General features: G+C 47.2%; 1 protein-coding gene across 1 annotated transcript in view; it reads right to left on the bottom strand.

Annotated features, from left to right (window-relative positions):
* OTUD7B (OTU deubiquitinase 7B) overlaps nucleotides 1–19,021 on the bottom strand; it is a 52,101-nt gene that overhangs the window by 13,659 nt on the left and 19,421 nt on the right. The window contains exons 2-7 of the mRNA XM_075844341.1: nucleotides 14,120–14,284; nucleotides 11,663–11,878; nucleotides 4,925–5,026; nucleotides 4,718–4,845; nucleotides 3,534–3,646; nucleotides 1,963–2,090 (exon numbers count right to left, since the gene is read on the bottom strand). Coding sequence (XP_075700456.1) covers nucleotides 1,963–2,090; nucleotides 3,534–3,646; nucleotides 4,718–4,845; nucleotides 4,925–5,026; nucleotides 11,663–11,878; nucleotides 14,120–14,284 — 852 coding nt within the window. The remainder of the gene's footprint in view (nucleotides 1–1,962; nucleotides 2,091–3,533; nucleotides 3,647–4,717; nucleotides 4,846–4,924; nucleotides 5,027–11,662; nucleotides 11,879–14,119; nucleotides 14,285–19,021) is intronic.

The raw sequence follows: 19,021 nt of genomic DNA, 5'->3' as shown, positions 1-19,021 counted from the left end.
TAATGACCAAGCCATTTTTTACGTTTTTCCATCGTCGCATTCCAAGAGCTATAACCTTTTTATTTTTGCGTCGACATAGCTGTATAAGGTCTTGTTTTTTGCGGGACAAGTTGTATTTTTTAATAGCACCATTTTGGGGGACATATTATTTATTAATTAACTTTGATTAACTTTTATTTGGGGGGGAAATAGAAAAAAACGTGAAATTTCGCCACTCTTTCGCGTCTTAAATCTACGCCGTTTACCGTGTGATATAAATAACACAACAACTTTATTCAGCGGGTTGTTACGATTGCAACGATACCACGTTTGTATAGTTTTTGTATGTTTTACTACTTTTACACAGGAAAAACGCTTTTTCAAAATTATTTGTTTTTGTGTCTCCATATTTGAAGAGCCGTAACGTTTTTATTTTTTCACCGATGCGGTTGTATGGGGGCTTTTTTTTTGCGGGACGACTTGTAGTTTTTATTGGTACCATTTTGGAGTAGATGCGACTTTTTGATCACTTTTTATCACATTTTTTTAAAGTCAGGATTCACAGAAAACAGCAATTTTTCCATAGATTTTTATTACATTTTTTACGGCGTTCACCGTGCGGGTTAAATAATGTAATAGATTTATAGTCGGGGTCGTTACGGACGCGGCGATACCAAATATGTGTAACTTTTTAACTTTACTTTGGGTTTTTTAATAGTAAAGCATTTTGTAAGGGGAAAAGCTGGGTTTTTCATTTTTTTTCAATTTTTTTTTTCAATTAACTTTATTAAACTTTTTTACTAGTCCCACTAGGGGACTATAATATGCGATTCTGCGATCGCATTTATAATACACTGCAATACTCTAGCAGGCATTCACTCCAGGCAGACCTGGGGGCCTTTATTAGGCCCCCGGCTGCCATTAGAGACACAGACACTCGGTGATCGTATCGCCGGGTGTCAGTTGGATGAGAGGGAGCTCCTCCCTCTCTCCAAAACCACTCAGATGCGGTGCTCGCTATTGAACACCGCATCTGAAGGGTTAAACGGGTGAGATCGATACTAATATCGATCTCACACGGCAGAGCAGGGACGCCCCCAGCCCTCAGCTGCTTCTGGCAGATTTGACAGCTCCCTGCTCGGTTTACTTATTCCGATGCCGCAACGTAAAAAGTCTATGGCATCGGAATAAGGCCCGTTAGTGACCGACGTAGAAACACGATGGGCCGGTCACTAACGGGTTAAGTGAATCTGTCAGAGCAGCATATTAGAACTACAGATCTGTACTTCTAGTAGATAAAATGGCACAAAAACAGTGTACAGATATGGAGCTGTAATGTGCCGCCCTTACATAGAGCAGCATGTTAAGCTGACAGATTCACTTTAATTCTATATGTAAAGTATACATGACGCTCTCAGGACGACGTGTGGGGCGTCCCATGAGATTAATGCCTGCGTTACATGCTCTCACTCTGCTGGATTCATCTGAATGGCCGCCATGTAATGTTCCCATATGAAAGTAATCCCATAGGTGCAGAGGTTAGTCCAGTACTTCATAAAGGATTCATGTTTCTACGCTATTCTGTGACCTCTCACTGGTCTTTTTTTTTTCTGTCGTGTGTAATATGATTAACCCATCGTAAGTGGTGTGATTAGCCGCACGTTATCTCCCGAGATGTAACATTATGTGATCCCGCCACAACATCATCTTGCAGAATCCTCAAGAGACGCACGGACACCACAGGGTGAATTCACACTCTGTCTAATTGGTACAGATTCCACAATAATAAATGTGCAGCAATTTACAGTACATTACACGTGGACTCAGTAAAGGGGGGGGGGGAGGGGGGCGCGTCAAGTTCCCGAACTTCTGACATAATGAACATGTCATTTAAAAGTCGGAAAGAATTACGAAAAAATGGAGCAGTGAAAGAGACAGGAGCTGAAATCAGACAGCGACAGACAGCAGGGAAGACGTGGTTACCTTCTCCTCCGGAGTCCCTCAGCATTGTGTCCGCTACCACCACAATGGGCCTCTTGAGTACATGAGCGAGGACAAAGACGTGGAACTCCTCCAGGCTCTCGTACACCGGCTCCTCCGAGCCCTCCACACTGCAAAACAATCAGAAATCAAGTCCACTCTTCCGGCTGTTCATTTTACTGTTCAATGGTTTCCACTATCGATGCCCTATAAACGTTACAGATATTTACAATGGAATGTGATGTGGAACAAATAATCCCGTCATATAAACTGCAATGCAGAATTTACTAGGGGTCTTATGGGACCCTCCAGGAGTCAGATATTCAAAAGAGAGGACTCCGTAGTGAGCATTGCCCCCAGAGTGGAGATTGTTGGAGCTGCCATTACTAACCACTGAGAAGGGAAACCCCCACCATTACTTTGGCTGCCACAGGAACAATGGTGGTGCTGCAGTGGGTGGCACCACGTACCCTGTGTGCATTATGCCCCTTTGGCTGTAAGCTGAAGGGGCTGCAGTAGGATTTAACGGGACTGCTCCCCCCCCCCCCCCCAAAAAAAATAACAGCGCTGCTCTTGTCCACAGGCTGTGTCTGGTATTGCAGTATTCCCTTGAATGGGGATGAGCTGCAATACCAGCTCATAGACAAGAGTGCCGCTGTTTTAGGTAACAAAAAGCAGGTTGTTGTTTTTTTTTCTAATCCCAGACAACCCCTTTAAAATTGGCAACTAAGACCAGCAGCAATGAGACAGTATTGACGGTCAGAGGACTAGAACACGATTACATTTTATGAACATTCAGAGGTCCCAAGTCCACGGGCGCACGGATATAATCACTTGGCTGCTGGTTTTAAAAGACTTCGATTTTTTTTTTACAAGCCCCTCAAAGAAGTTCACACAATCTCTCCTAAGGAGGATGTGAAGTTGTGAGACGGACGGCACGATTTGGCCAAGTTTGCTGGTGAAAGTCCCGGGAATGACCTGCGACGCTACAAGGAGTCATCCAGGGACCTCATCAGAGGAAGGAACTCACTCCCAGCCGCAGAGTAAACAAGCACGAACACTGCAGCACTTGGAAGATTACGGCCTCTTACTTAGGAAGAGACGATTATTTGTGCCTGTGTGGGGTCCACCGCTCAGGACAGAGCAGAAAGAAGCAGCAGATTATCCCGTCCTCGACTAAAGCTTGGACGATTGGCAGCCATAAGCATTTATGGAATATCTATTAGCTATACTTACAAATGTCCAACCGTTAAAGACGACATAATGCTTTTTTTTTCTCTGTCACACAGCGCCACTTTGGACTAGAGGTTGAGTCAGGAATTGCAACACAGCTCTAGGTCAGGAGTGGCACCAAAGGGTCCACTGTGCTTACCAAGAACCCCATCCCCTTCACGCTAAGCATCGGTGGGGGTCCGGCAGTCACCGGATTACAATGGTTGTAGATTTGTCCCGGTTCTACAGCTAGGGAGGGGTGACCCAAGAGATGTGGAGCTGTCTATAGTGATCCATCATGTCATGCTATGATCTTCTAACCCCCCACGTATTATAAGCCGTGGACGTCACCCGTTACTTACCCCACACAATTTGAACCATTGGTCCCATAATGCATCCGTGGTTCACTAGACGCGAGCTTAATTAACTCATTCCACTCTTTCTGCCATTCCTCTTCAGTGTACACAAGACCGGACTGCAAGCAGATGAAACAAGATGGAGTTAGGAACAGGCTGAAGAGAAATACTGCATTAAAGGGGAACCCTCTCCCCAACACCCCCTGCCTCCATAAAAAGCTTCATGGGAAACTATGGAAAAAACATCTGTTCTCTGCTGCCAGCAGAAAGGGAATATGACTGCTAGGGCTATAGTATAACCCCCAACTGCTGCAGAACCCCTTTTTATAGAGGGTATGATAGCTACAGATTGACTGACATGATCATAGTCTTGTCACAGAGCTTAGTCCGCAGATGGACTAGCATTATGAGGTTCTGCAGCAGCGGAGACAACCTAGAACGCACACTGCACTGCTGTAGAAGCTCTTTGGGAGGAGCAGGAGGTACTTTAGGTCAGTATGTCTCGGCTTGATAAACTATTATGCAGTACTCTGTCTCAGCTGCTGCAGAACAGGCTTTAATTGCTGCTGATTGACATGGAGAGGTGAGATGCCCGCTTGGCCTGACAGGGATGGATGGCACCAAGAGGAGGCGGATAAAATTCTTCCAGTTCTCAGTGAATAGAAGGGTTGTGGTCCTGAAATGCCAAGGCCGCTCCCCTACAGCGTTCATAGGTGAAACTTTGTGCTGTTTGGGTATTACGAGCGATGAAAGAATAAGGAGAGGGGTCCCCCCACCCCCTCACAGTGATGGACAGGCTGCTATATATCTGCATTCACATACAAAACATAGAAAAAAAGCTGTGTAAGGGAAATAAAGCAGGAAAACAAAGAGGTCCCTCTAAAACATCAGACATTTATTGGGGTCCCTAGAGCCATCGGAATTCATAGGGGTCACATGACACAACCAATCAGTCTGGATCATTCCAAAAAAACGCCGGTTCTCTGTCCAGTGATTAATTGAATTCATTACCTTTGTATAATAATCTCCTCCAAGCCGCTTGTAATTTCACGATCACACATTTAATCAGATTACCCAAATTAATTCTCCACCACATTATAGTCAGATGAAGCCTGTAGACCTACGTAACGACTGGGCCATACCATCCTTCTCCCGCCACCACTTGAATGGTACGTTCCCACTTCTCCTACCTCTTTGTTCTGCATAGTTTGTTGGAATCGCCATCTCCGTTTCAGCGCTTCCTTCTCTGCGCCTTTATCCATCAATGTGTAGAGAGACTTGCGGAGCATGAGGTCCCGGTCGTGAAAGCCCCACATCCCTGAAATCATGCGGACTATTAGAACCATCCACAGGTCATTACCACCCTCAACATCCTCCAGTTCTTGACTAGGACTTACCCAGAGAGGCTGCATGCAGCAAGCAGTTCCCATCACCCGTTGTTGCCAATGGGAGAAGCCTCTGGTAGGATGGGTCGACTTGTGCCCACCAGTTGAGACGACCTGCAGAGGGACAAACAATGTTACTCTCATACGTCCGTATAAATAGAAGACGAGAATAGGTAAATTATACAAGAGTTCCCAGAAAGAGGAGAGCAAATATATGATTGATGAAGAGACAATATCATAGACTAGAAGTACAAAGCAGTGACGGCAAACATTGCTATAGGGTACGAGATCTCAATGAGAACTGAAAAGCAATGGAAAATAATCCCTCATGTGAAGCCGAAGTCATAAAATAATCAGATCCACCATCTAAACACTCAGCGTAAAAAAAGAAGCCTAGCAAAGGTTAGGACATCGAGATACAACTTGTGTAATATGGGGGGAAATCAACGCCCGGGCCCTATAGGGGGGTGGGGGAGCAGCAGCAGCGGAAATGTACTAAATAAGCCATGCAACCAATCAGCTACAGGTAAGGGATATACAGAAGACAAGCAATGTCTAGAAATATATTACAGAATGTCGAGATGAAAACATGAACGACTGGTAAGTCCAGAAATGTGAATGTGTCACCAGCAGATGGAGCGAGAGTTGGTCAGGGGTTAACCTTGCCAGGCATGGGGACCGGTCACAGGTGGCCGATTCCACGTTGAGTCAGGGATCAAGGTTCCCAGAGGAGTCAGAAAGGAAGACCGACCAGGCGGGCAACTCCACCAAAGGAGGAGAAACCTGCGGGTGTACAGATTGGCCCCCATGCAAAAGCAGCAAAGCAAATAGTAAGCTCCGGTGGTACTGGAGCAGGGGGATTAGGTGCTGGGCTCAGCAGAGGGGTAAGTCTGGATAGAAGGAGACAAGTGCCCCAATAAAATGCAGAGAGGGAATTTTCCGAGCTTTAGCCAGGAGAGCGACTCGCAATTTGCGGCTTTGTAGGAAACATTATGTCCATAGGTTTGTTTTTGGAGCAATCCTAAATGCATCTTTTATGGCGGGAACGAGAGATGAAGATGGTCCCAGAAACTTGCGCAAACTATCGTGTCAAAGTCTTTTAAAAGGGCCGCGCAGGGAAAGATTCCTGGGATCCCCTGAATCTTGATATCACTCCTTCAGAGCTCGGCCTCTACAGAGTCCGGGGTGTGACCAGAGTCTGCACGGTAGAAAGCAAAAAGTCTAATTCCCGGTCGTCGTCTTGCGGTGTCTGGGACATTTCATTCTGCAGATGTGGAAGTTCGGACATGTGGGACGTCTGCAGCGTGGTTTTATATGCTCAAGGTCAGCAATCGTTGGGAGGAAGGTCAATAACTTTGTGGATCAGCCGGTCTTCTCTCTCAGACCTCGTTGGCATAAGGGGATGGTAAATTCTGACCACAGATAGGGGCTGGAGACTTGCCCCCACTGTTGTCCTTTCTGCTCACGGTAAAGAAAAAGTATCATGCCCTATCATGGTGTTTTTTGCATTTGCTAAATTAAAAAAAGAAAAAAAACCTGTCACAAAAAGTTTAAAAATAAGTATTTTAAAATCTGCCTAAAAAAACGGAAGGAATTTCCAGACAGATTTTTTTTTTCTGCTTGCCAAAAACGCTGTGTGTACATATCAGAGGATGCGGCAGCAAATGAGCTGAATGCCAAGAAGGAACCGCAGCTGAAGGTTTTGTGCACGTAAAAAGGAAAGAGTTACGGAATGGCAGCCTAGTACAGCGAAATGCAGTGAAAGCAGCTCTGGAGTAGAATACAGGATGTAACTCAGGATCAGTACAGGATAAGTAATGTGTGTACACAGTGACTACACCAGCAGAATAGTGAGTGCAGCTCTGGAGTATAATACAGGATGTAACTCCGGATAAGTAATGTAATGTATGTACACAGTGACTCCACCAGCAGAATAGTGAGTGCAGCACTGGAGTATAATACAGGATATAACTCAGGATCAGTACAGGATAAGTAATGTAATGTATGTACACAGTGACTCCACCAGCAGAATAGTGAGTGCAGCTCTGGAGTATAATACAGGATGTAACTCAGGATCAGTACAGGATAAGTAATGCAATGTATGTACACAGTGACTCCCCCAGTAGAATAGTGAGTGCAGCTCTGGAGTATAATACAGGATGTAACTCAGGATCAGTACAGGATAAGTAATGTATGTACACAGTGACTCCACCAGCAGAATAGTGAGTGCAGCTCTGGAGTATAATACAGGATATAACTCAGGATCAGTACAGGATAAGTAATGTATGTACACAGTGACTCCACCAGCAGAATAGTGAGTGCAGCTCTGGAGTATAATACAGGATGTAACTCCGGATAAGTAATGTAATGTATGTACACAGTGACTCCACCAGCAGAATAGTGAGTGCAGCTCTGGAGTATAATACAGGATATAACTCAGGATCAGTACAGGATAAGTAATGTATGTACACAGTGACTCCACCAGCAGAATAGTGAGTGCAGCTCTGGAGTATAATACAGGATGTAACTCCGGATAAGTAATGTAATGTATGTACACAGTGACTCCACCAGCAGAATAGTGAGTGCAGCTCTGGAGTATAATACAGGATATAACTCAGGATCAGTACAGGATAAGTAATGTAATGTAAGTACACAGTGACTCCACCAGCAGAATAGTGAGTGCAGCTCTGGAGTATAATACAGGATGTAACTCAGGATCAGTACAGGAGAAGTAATGCAATGTATGTACACAGTGACTCCCCCAGTAGAATAGTGAGTGCAGCTCTGGAGTATAATACAGGATATAACTCAGGATCAGTACAGGATAAGTAATGTAATGTATGTACACAGTGACTCCACCAGCAGAATAGTGAGTGCAGCTCTGGAGTATAATACAGGATGCAACTCAGGATCAGTACAGGATAAGTAATGTATGTACACAGTGACAGCACCAGCAGAATAGTGAGTGCAGCTCTGGAGTATAATACAGGATGTAACTCAGGATCAGTACAGGATAAGTAATGTATGTACACAGTGACAGCACCAGCAGAATAGTGAGTGCAGCTCCGGAGTATAATACAGGATGCAACTCAGGATCAGTACAGGATAAGTAATGTATGTACACAGTGACTCCATCTGCAGAATAGTGAGTGCAGCTCTGGAGTACAATACAGGATGTAACTCAGGATCAGTACAGGATAAGTAATGTATATACACAGTGACTCCACCAGCAGAATTGTGAAGGCAGCTCTGAAGTATAATACAGGATGTAACTCAGGATCAGTACAGGATAAGTAATGTAATATATGTACACAGTGACTCCACCAGCAAAATAGTGAGTGCAGCTCTGGAGTATAATACAGGATGTAACTCAGGATCAGTACAGGATAAGTGACATATGTTCACAGAGAACTCTTTCTGCAGATTTATTCTATATGTAAACTTTACATTTTTGTACACTGTAGGGTGGACACGTCACATATAAGGTGGGGGTGGTTATCAAATAGTGACGGCAAACAACCGTGAAATCTTCTGAAACTTATCAAAAACTTTAGATAATAGAAATCTTCCCTCCCCATGTGCACAACATATTTTCAGTATATGGAAATCTCCCGTCCCCTGCATAGAGGTGTGACTTGGCTCTGCCCGCTGCTGTCCTCCAGGTAAGGCGATGGGGGAGCCCCTGTCATTGATCCCTGTCGCTGTGACAGGCACTAGTTGTTGCTGCTGATACATAAATAGCTGAAAGTTGATGCCATTATCTCCGAAGGTAGATAACGTAACACAGCCCCCCCCCCCCCTACTCCATGTTGTGTCAAAAAGCAGCGCCATCTGTTTATGTAACCGGACGCCTCGTGGAGAGATCCGGCCTCAACATGAAGACATGTATTTATGAGCGACTGCAGGCACGGACAGCCCCGCCCTCCAGGTCATGTGACCACTTCAGGCATTCTGGGAATGTGGCAATGTGACAGGTATTTCTTTTTTTTCATTGGTTTAGTGGTGACAGATCTCCAGGTTTTACTAGGAGACGTACAGAGGAGCGATCATCAGCGGTCAGGCTGAAATTTGCTGCTGGTGTCAGCAATAAGTGAATGGGATGAATTTAAAGCAGCTCATCCCGGGAGAGCCCTATTAAAAGGGCTTGTCCAGTTTTATGTCAAATTAAAACATTTGCCACTATCGAATATACTTTGTGTTTCAGTTCCTCAAGATTCAATCTCTCTTGCGGTCAGTGAATGGAAACATTCCCCATTACAGCTTTCTTTTCACAGCTGAGGGTTTGTTACAAATCCATTCTAAACAATCCCCTGTGAGCTAAACTGCCCGGACTCCAGATCGATATATCTCAGGACAGACGACGCCAGTGCGGACCCCCAGGTTATGTCAGGAGACATAATGGCACCGGAGACGTTATTAGTTGTCCAGCCCGTGTGACCACTGTCCTCTACACATGGCTGGACCCCTCAGGACATGGACTGTGATAGTCCTCGGTGCACACAGTATTAATAAAGACTCATTTCTGTCTTAGATACGCGAGTGTGATGTCGCTCATCTCACAGGAATCTCCTCTCGGCCTTCAATCAATCAGTCACGACAGTTTCCAGCGAATGGCGTCTTCTGAGAAACGGAGTGAAGTCACCAGTTCCCGGCCCCCATCCTCATAGATATTCATGGATTCAGCAGCCAAAATGACGGCTGGCACAAGATTCCCCATTGGAGGGATTGTATAGTGCAGGTGGTGCCCACACTTATATAGTACAGGTGGTGCCCACACTTATATAGTGCAGGTGGTGCCCACACTTATATAGTGCAGGTGGTGCCCACACTTATATAGTGCAGGTGGTGCCCACACTTATATAGTGCAGGTGGTGCCCACACTTATATAGTGCAGGTGGTGCCCACACTTATATAGTGCAGGTGGTGCCCACACTTATATAGTGCAGGTGGTGCCCACACTTATATAGTGCAGGTGGTGCCCACACTTATATAGTGCAGGTGGTGCCCACACTTATATAGTGCAGGTGGTGCCCACACTTATATAGTGCAGGTGGTGCCCACACTTATATAGTGCAGGTGGTGCCCACACTTATATAGTGCAGGTGGTGCCCACACTTATATAGTGCAGGTGGTGCCCACACTTATATAGTGCAGGTGGTGCCCACACTTATATAGTGCAGGTGGTGCCCACACATATATAGTGCAGGTGGTGCCCACACTTATATAGTGCAGGTGGTGCCCACACTTATATAGTGCAGGTGGTGCCCACACTTATATAGTGCAGGTGGTGCCCACACTAGTGGGGGCCTCCGGGACTGTACGTATGCATCGGTCTGTATAGAGATCAATGGTGTGCTAAAAATGGATGAACGTGATTGGTGAGGATAATTGTCCCCCGTTGTTCCAATGACATTACTTCTCTACGTGCAAAAAAAAAAACGGTGGCTGCCATAGCAAATAAAATGGCTTACTTGTCACCAGGCAGGGGTGACCATAGAGAAGAGGGGGGGGGGGGTGTTCTTTCCCTAATTACGTAAAGGCGGGTCCGGCGGTATTTAACATCTCCGTATATAGAGAGCTATACAAGGGTTCACATTGAACATGGGGGCGTAGGGTATAAAACTGCCCAAGGAACAGAACGACTTCCAAAACAAAGCACCCTATAATAATGTAATGATGGCGCCTTTAATAAGCAGTGGTTGTTATTCCCATGAATCACTGACCTATTTAATTAGAAGGTATAATAGACGGCAATGCAAAAATGTTATAATTACCCCCAAACAAAAAAATCAAATCGACTTTTGTTGGAGGAACTTGATGAATTAGCAGCCGGCAGCGCCGGTCACAACAGAAGTGACATCAACCCCGAGGAATCTGCTCCCACACCAGTACATAAGGCTTTGTTTATCAACCTCGCTGTCTGGGATTCCTCCGCTGCCATCAATGACTCATGCCTGCCAGGAGGGGGCGCAAAATGCCACGCTGGGAGTTGTAGTATCCCATAGGAGCCAAGCTGCAAGTGTCAATCTACTACAACACTCCTCTACATGGCAGAAAATAATTCAAGTGCAGCTCCGGTCAGAAATGAAAGTTCTGCACTCCTGTCTATAGGGGGCAGTGTTATAGTAGTGAGTGACGTGAGGCTTATGAGACAGATTAGTGATCATAAACACTCAGAGCAGTTGTCCTTTACCCCCTCGTGCAAAGTCAATTACTCAGCAGGTGGCGCCAGCGAGAAGCTCCTTCCATGGTGACTAGAGGGATGATGGGAGTGACAAACGTTTTCCATTCTTTGTTGATACCATTGATGTTCATATCAGTAGTGAGTGGAGTTACACTTGAAGGCCCCATTCAGTTCTATTGACACCTTTCCGTATCGCTACGGATGGGTGTCCGTGCCGTAGAACTGTGCCGGGAATTACTTTGTACGGGAGCACGGCCCGAAAATGCAGCCGGTCGTGCCCGCAATGCGGCCGTGTGTATGTGGCCTTAGGGTTCGTATGTTCTTTGATGCTGTAAGAATAATTTAGTCCAAAGACCCCTCGGATGCATCTATTCTGTATTTTATTCCTTACATAGGGTCAGAGAACCTGGGACAGGACACATACAAGGGAGACCAGGTTGTTTACTAAGTCCAGAAAGGGAGAGGAATTGGCCATAAGTATGTGACCCCCTTTCATTTTGTCACAGATGGTCCCATTGTGATAACATGTCGGTGCTCAGCCGGACGGTACAGAACATGTAACTCACCAGCATGCTCCAGGGCCACCAGCATGGACTGCTCAATGAGGTCCCGCTCGATGAAGCTCCGGAAATCCTCGTTGTACATGGTTAAGTCGGGGAGCTGGAAGGTGCAGATGGGGTGCTCCAGCGGGTGCTCGCTGCCTCCGTTACTAGACACATGGGATCGAGCCAGGGAGACGATGGAGGAACTCGCGTGAGAGATGCCCCGGGACAGGCGCTTCTCTAAAAAGAAGAGACATCGTCTGATCATACAGAGCACAGGGCAAAAACAGCTGATAAGAGAGGACAACAACATGACAGACACCAAAACCCCAAATACATCTCTCTCGGCTTACTGTGGTAGAACCGTCTTGAAGCGGTCTGGTTTTCTGTAAATAAAATTGGGGGAATTCAGGCTTCGTTCACATCTGTGTCGGGACTCCGTTCATGCGTTCCGTCGGAGCTTTCAGTCAGAGGAACCCATGGACGGAACCCTGACAAACCAACGGAAACCACAGGTTACCGATAAATAGCGCAGTCGACTGCACTACTCATTCTCTCAAAACGACGGAACCCTTGCACAACGGTGACAAACGGAAACCACTTGCACCGGATCCGTCACCATTGACATGGTTTCCGTTTGTTTCAGCTCAGATTCCGTTCATTGGTTCCCCTGACTGTAAGGTCCAACGGAACCCATGAACAGAGTCCTGACGCAGGTGTGAACGAAGCCTTATTTAGATGTTTCATACGTCCGTCTTAATATAAAACATTTATTAAGAGGCGCATCTTGGACAGTCCGAGCGCCAGAAAGGGAAATCTACAGCAGCTGCGAGCTACGTAAATTTCCACTATAATTTACGGCCAGTTTCTGGTGTACATTATAGTATATTTGTCGGGCCGCAGGTGGCCCCGTCACCTTACTCTAAGCCTGTCCACCTTTTTCTTTTAAACAGGCAAAAAGTCGCAATTTATTGCGCAAATATTGCGTGCGTCATCATTTTGGACTTTTTTTGTGCCGTAATACTGGCGTAAAGCCATCGATAAAGTCCCCCCGATGACTTCACTGAAAAGTTCTGCAACTTTATAATCTAATTTGTGTTCCATTCTTCAACATTTTCAAGATCCCTACTTGCTGTCAGTGAATGAGATTATTCTTGTATACAACCAGAGGCTGAAAGCCCAGCCCTAATACTTCTCATAGTCGATGGTTATATATTATCCGGTCTACACAATGCCCTGTGAGGAAAAAATTACCTGCACTGATGCATTGTAGCAAACTATCATGACAGGAGAGAGATTGGTGTGGCTGAGGATTGTCTAGGTTGGATACAATTGTAACAAGCTGCGAAAAAAGCATCAGCTCTGTGCAAACTTTCTTCCGCTGGATGTCTTCATTCACTAGCAGTAAGCAGAGATCTTGAAAATGGTGAAGATTTGAAACACAAAGTACATTAGAAGCTTGCAGAACGTTTGGTTATAGATGGATTAGGCCGTGTTTTGGTTATTTTACCTCCTCCGCACGTCGTCCGGGGTGCGCAGCGCGGTTATACCCCAGACTCTGCGCCTGCAGGTGTGGGTACATGATACACTGACACACATTCCTGTCATGCTTTAAGCACCGGGATCTCTGCAGCTACAAGTGTTGTGTTGAGCCTGTCATGTCTTCATGTTGGCGGCTGCAGTCAGATGTAAAGGTCACGGGCAGGCTGCGCCTTGTTTATTCTAAGTTTACACAGTGATGGAAAGCGCTCAGCGCTGCAAAGAGATAGAACGCAGGTGTAATTGTAGCAGCAAAAGTATCCGGCCCGTGACTTGGAGCGTGCCGAGAAAGCGATCGCCAAACTGCAACACCTCGACTCATTTTAAACATGGATGTTCCCTTTTAGAGAAGGTTCTGGGGCCGAGAGAAATTCTGAAATGGGTCAAGAAAACCCCACATCATTTAAGGGGATTTCAAATTAGAATCGTTTGTCCATAATATTTCTACCAGAGTTTATTCAATTCCAGCTCCAGGGTTACATGTGGGCTGTCGTGTGGGAATTCCGAGCTCAGTTTCCCCTAGAGTACAAGTAGGGACAGGGGTGTGACTATGGACGGGACGTTTACAAGACTGACCGACAGAGAGGGTAGTGTAGAATCAATTACTTGTGTAGGTTAGTATGTAGCTCCTGTGACTGGGTGACAAAACAGTTCTCCATAGCCTTCAAAATGGCTGCAATTTTCTGTCTCTAGTCGCGGGTGTCGAAGCAGACTAAGAACAAGTCTGACGTGTATGAATTTTCACCAATGTAGAAGTGTATTCCATGGTCACCAGTGCAACAGCGCCCCCCCCCCCGTAAGGAGCAATCCTTTAAATACACGAAGTTACATTCCCGATACATCATAGAGCCCTTCACTTTAAGCAGCAAGAGACTGTGACTATCAAGTAGGAATGAAACATCCCACAATATCGCCCTAAAACGGACGCCCGCAATATATCACCTTGCACGGCGTCATCCTGCCTCTGTAGTGCCGGTCTCATGGAGCGAGCGGCTTCTGGGGGTTTGAAGCCTCTAGCGTCGTTGAAGTTGTGAGACAGTCCGCCTGCAGTGGCTTGCCGTAGCTGGTCGTAGTCATTGAGAGCGGCATTGACGTCCCATTGTTTACCTAGGAGACAAAATTATATTCGGTTTTACTAAAATATTTGGGAAGAAGCCATTCAGTATTCCCAGCAGACAAAGACATTTTTAGGGCCTGGTTGGACAACCCTCAAAGAGTCCAATTATAGGATCAACCAACATAAACAGTGGATTCCCATTACGTATCTTATACTTTTCCTGAAATTACAGTCTGTACTATAGTCCAAAGCCACATTCACAATTTCTGAAGGCTTCAGAGCTTAAATTCCCCAGCATCGCCTGCTTGTTCAATGTCTGCCCGGAGTAATTTGCATTAAAGGATAGTGTAATCTTTTGTCCAGACACTGTATAATAATCTGATGTAGGAAAAGAAAAAACAAAACTGTGCCTTTGCTGACTGTTTTCAATAGAAACCAGAAGAATTGTGAATGCAGCTCTGGAGTATAATACAGGCTGTAACTCAGAAATAGTCCAAGATACGTAATACGATGTATTTACAAAGCCACTCAGCTTTTTATATAGATCATAACATACATATAACGCTGTCCAAAGGCGCACATGTCCTTTAAAGGTGTCCAGAGTCCAGTACCTGACACCTCAAGCGACTCCTTCAGAAGGACATTAACGACTATATAACCTGAAGAATTCCCTGTGGGTCAAACCTTATAGACGAGTATGAAGAGCACAGGTAAGACCCGGATGCCTGGTCCGACCTGAGGGCTCAATCTGTGCCCCGATGTAATTGGCTCCACAATTAAAAGGTCTTATACCAGGAGGCGGGTTGTACATCTCCGCTCTCGTTCTAGATCAGTTACCACATTTCCGTTCTATAACTGCATTTCGCTTCCATCAAACCATGGTTGAAGTGTTTTAGCCACAGAGTTTCCATCTGCTGAACGGCTTGAAGTGTCTCCATTTGACACGGATGAATTATACAATAGCGGTAGATATGTTTACGGAAATGTCAGCCGTCTGATTTATATTGTCAGAAAACAAATAGTCTCCCATCAGCAGGAAAGAAAATGCCTTCTGTCACGTCAACGGCACACACTCCACTGCTTATCCTGAAAAGGAGCGTACAGCCGCTATAGGGCCCATACATCAGCCAGATGGGAATGAATAGTAGGTAAGAGGAAACGGCCGGAAGGTCGCGTCCACCTCCTGAACCACACGAGGGAAGAGTTAACAACCTCCAGAGCCTCCTGCTTTAAGATCGAAAGGTGCGGTGGTGCGAACCAGCACCAAAGGGGAGGCTCGTTTTCGCTTTGCAGGTCAACCTCCTACTAGCAGATTAGAGACAGCGATGAACCCCTTAAAGAAGAGCTCTACACCCAAAATAAAAACTTAACTTTGGGTTGAGCTTCCAGCAATCTCCAACCCAACCAGATCCTAAACTCTTCCTGCTCCTATCTCCACCTTGTGAGGTTTCTTCTGCAGGACTTATCTTGACAACTTGGTGGTGTTGTCAGACCCGCCCCCTGGTATCTTTCTGCTACGTCTGAAGGTTTGTCCAGAAGTGACAGCCAAGATTGAGGAGAACCCCCTTCCTCCTCCAGGCTATAAATTTGAACACAAAAGCAAATACAAGATCTGACCGAACCCTCCGAGAGTCAAAAAAAGGACCAAAATATTAAGCAGAATCAAACCTACAAAAACGGAAGAGACGGGGCTACCGAGGACCTTCCAATAACTACACCGATTCTCTACCATTATAATGCCCGTAAAAAAATAAAAAATAAATAATATACAAAACTTTATGGCCTGAGGACCTCATATCTCAGAGTTGCTCCACAACGTACACCGGTGTAAAGAGGTCGACCGCGCGCGCCGCCGCCTCTGTCCGACTCTTTCCTGAAATTTCAGCAGTAAATTTAAAATTCCAAAACTTCAAAAGGTTAATGTGTCAAACGCAAAAACCGGTAACATGGGCTCCGATTTCATCAGCTCCAATGTCTGGCTCGTTACGGAGTAGCTGAATTTAGTCTCACCTCCCATCTGGACTTGCTGGAAAGTCCCCACACCTTCAGTGTCAGCCAAGAGATGAGGTCACCGCTCAGCAGAACAAAAAGGAGCAGTAATGAGGACGGCCATTAACCATTCACTTAGAAGCAGCACAATGCATGGACACCTTACTGGAAAAGAGAGGGGGGAGCAGGGGAAAGAGAGCGGGGTGAGGGGGCGCACAAGAGAATCTCTTCTAACCTTTTCTTGATACAAGAAGTAACTACAGTACATTAGCCATGGAACAATTTGTTTAGTCACAGAGTCACCAAGGCTTCATAGACATGCACAGCCCCTGCTCTCTCCTCCCTCTCTATGCCGCTCCTTTCATAAAGTTTTACACCAAATTCAATGCACCATCCGGCAGCGAAACATTGTGGAAATGACAAGAAAACAATGGCTGGCACTCAGTGTTTCACCCATAGTGACAATGTGCCAAAATATTCTGGAGACCCAAACCTACAAAACGCATGAGGTGGAGCGTGTCCCATACATAGGCTCGGTGACGGCGAATATACACAGCTGGCCCCATACAGCCTATAATCTGCCAGATTCCACCATTATCTGTCCGTACGAGAAGGAGACGAGCGGCCGGTGAACAGTAAGAAGATGTTAGTCCCTAAGGTCTCCTCTTATGTATAACACAACTTTCTGCTCTGCCCTTAGATAAGGTGGGGGCTTGAAACGCTCACAGAACAGCAGATCTCACAGCCAAGCCAGTCCAAAAGTTCTAAGAGACCCCACTGCTGGAGACGAATAGTAATTATGGGCGAGGGCCCTACAGCTTCTCTGCAGCGGGCCCGCAGCCTTTGTTATACATGTCTGCATAGCGGATGTAGAGTCAATGCTGGATACATGAGGTGCAGCGTTTCTATAAAGGGGTTATGGGGTCTGGAGGCTCACAAGGAACCCAACGAGATCATTAGTCTCCTATGCAATGCAATAGCACCAGCGGTGCCCCCACATTAGCACTATAAGAAGGGAGCCAATCAGAGCTAACCCCTCCCCAATTATCTCTCTAAATCCTTAGAAGGCATAGAGAAGGTGGAGACCCCCTTTAATAATGACCATGTCAGTCTCTGTAACCACAGCGTCTTCTTGTCATGTTCCCCACAGGACGCTGCGGAACATCTTACGGAGGTGATGATACGTCGACGGGAGAGATTTTCCGTGTTGCTGAGATCAGACGGCTCGTTATTATAACTATATTGATCACTTACACTGGAAACGTGTAGAAAGTGAGAGGATGACGGGTGTCTGCTCCTATACCTTTAGTCCAGCATCTAATATTGTAGATCTCGCATCCCACAGAGCAGAAATAACCAGTTAGGAGACTCCTAATCCTAAAATAAAAGTGACGGGGGCAGATTATATGTTTGCAATTTGGGGCTGTTTTTCTGGAGATTCTCTACCTGTCCAATAATCCGGAATATCTGGCATCTACCAGGACAAATGATAGGAATCTGACTGTACATATGAATATACATCATAATATGTTCACACCCAACCCTGATGGTTCAGAATTCCAATTATCCAGCACTTTGGAGGTCCCAAGAATGTCGGATTATTAGAATTTTATTGAATTATTCCCAAAAATGTATTCTCTGCCAAAACGGCAGAATTAAAACTCTGCAACACCCGTTATAGCTATATTTAGGGAAATGACTGTTGTCGTTGTCCCCCCAAACCTCTTCTATATGGGGAGAGGCGCGGCCCAGAGGGGAGAGGCGCGGCCCAGAGGGGAGGGGCGCGGCCCAGAGGGGAGAGGCGCGGCACAGAGGGGAGAGGCGCGGCACAGAGGGGAGAGGCGCGGCACAGAGGGGAGCGGCGCGGCACAGAGGGGAGCGGCGCGGCACAGAGGGGAGCGGCGCGGCACAGAGGGGAGAGGCGCGGCACAGAGGGGAGGGGCGCGGCACAGAGGGGAGGGGCGCGGCCCAGAGGGGAGGGGCGCGGCCCAGAGGGGAGAGGCGCGGCACAGAGGGGAGAGGCGCGGCACAGAGGGGAGAGGCGCGGCACAGAGGGGAGAGGCGCGGCACAGAGGGGAGAGGCGCGGCACAGAGGGGAGAGGCGCGGCACAGAGGGGAGAGGCGCGGCACAGAGGGGAGAGGCGCGGCACAGAGGGGAGAGGCGCGGCACAGAGGGGAGAGGCGCGGCACAGAGGGGAGAGGCGCGGCACAGAGGGGAGCGGCGCGGCACAGAGGGGAGCGGCGCGGCACAGAGGGGAGCGGCGCGGCACAGAGGGGAGCGGCGCGGCACAGAGGGGAGCGGCGCGGCACAGAGGGGAGCGGCGCGGCACAGAGGGGAGCGGCGCGGCACAGAGGGGAGAGGCGCGGCACAGAGGGGAGAGGCGCGGCACAGAGGGGAGAGGCGCGGCACAGAGGGGAGAGGCGCGGCACAGAGGGGAGAGGCGCGGCACAGAGGGGAGAGGCGCGGCACAGAGGGGAGCGGCGCGGCACAGAGGGGAGCGGCGCGGCACAGAGGGGAGAGGCGCGGCACAGAGGGGAGAGGCGCGGCACAGAGGGGAGAGGCGCGGCACACATGTATTACAGGGTTGCCCATTTCTAATAGCCCCATGCACACAACCGTGGTTTCCATTATCTGTGTGAAGGCCATGGGACATAGCCGGTTCTATTCCTGGCCGTGTTTGCCGCTCGGTCTCGCCCATTCAAGTCAAACCTATAGCACATACAGAACGTATGCGGAGGACACACTGGTGACATATGGACTGCAAAAAACGGACCACGGATCGGTTGTTTACGGGCCA

The sequence above is a fragment of the Rhinoderma darwinii genome, chromosome 12 (genome assembly GCF_050947455.1).
Source record: "Rhinoderma darwinii isolate aRhiDar2 chromosome 12, aRhiDar2.hap1, whole genome shotgun sequence".
In the NCBI taxonomy this organism is placed as follows: Eukaryota; Metazoa; Chordata; class Amphibia; order Anura; family Rhinodermatidae; genus Rhinoderma; species Rhinoderma darwinii.
This window is presented reverse-complemented; position numbering and strand designations above follow the sequence as displayed.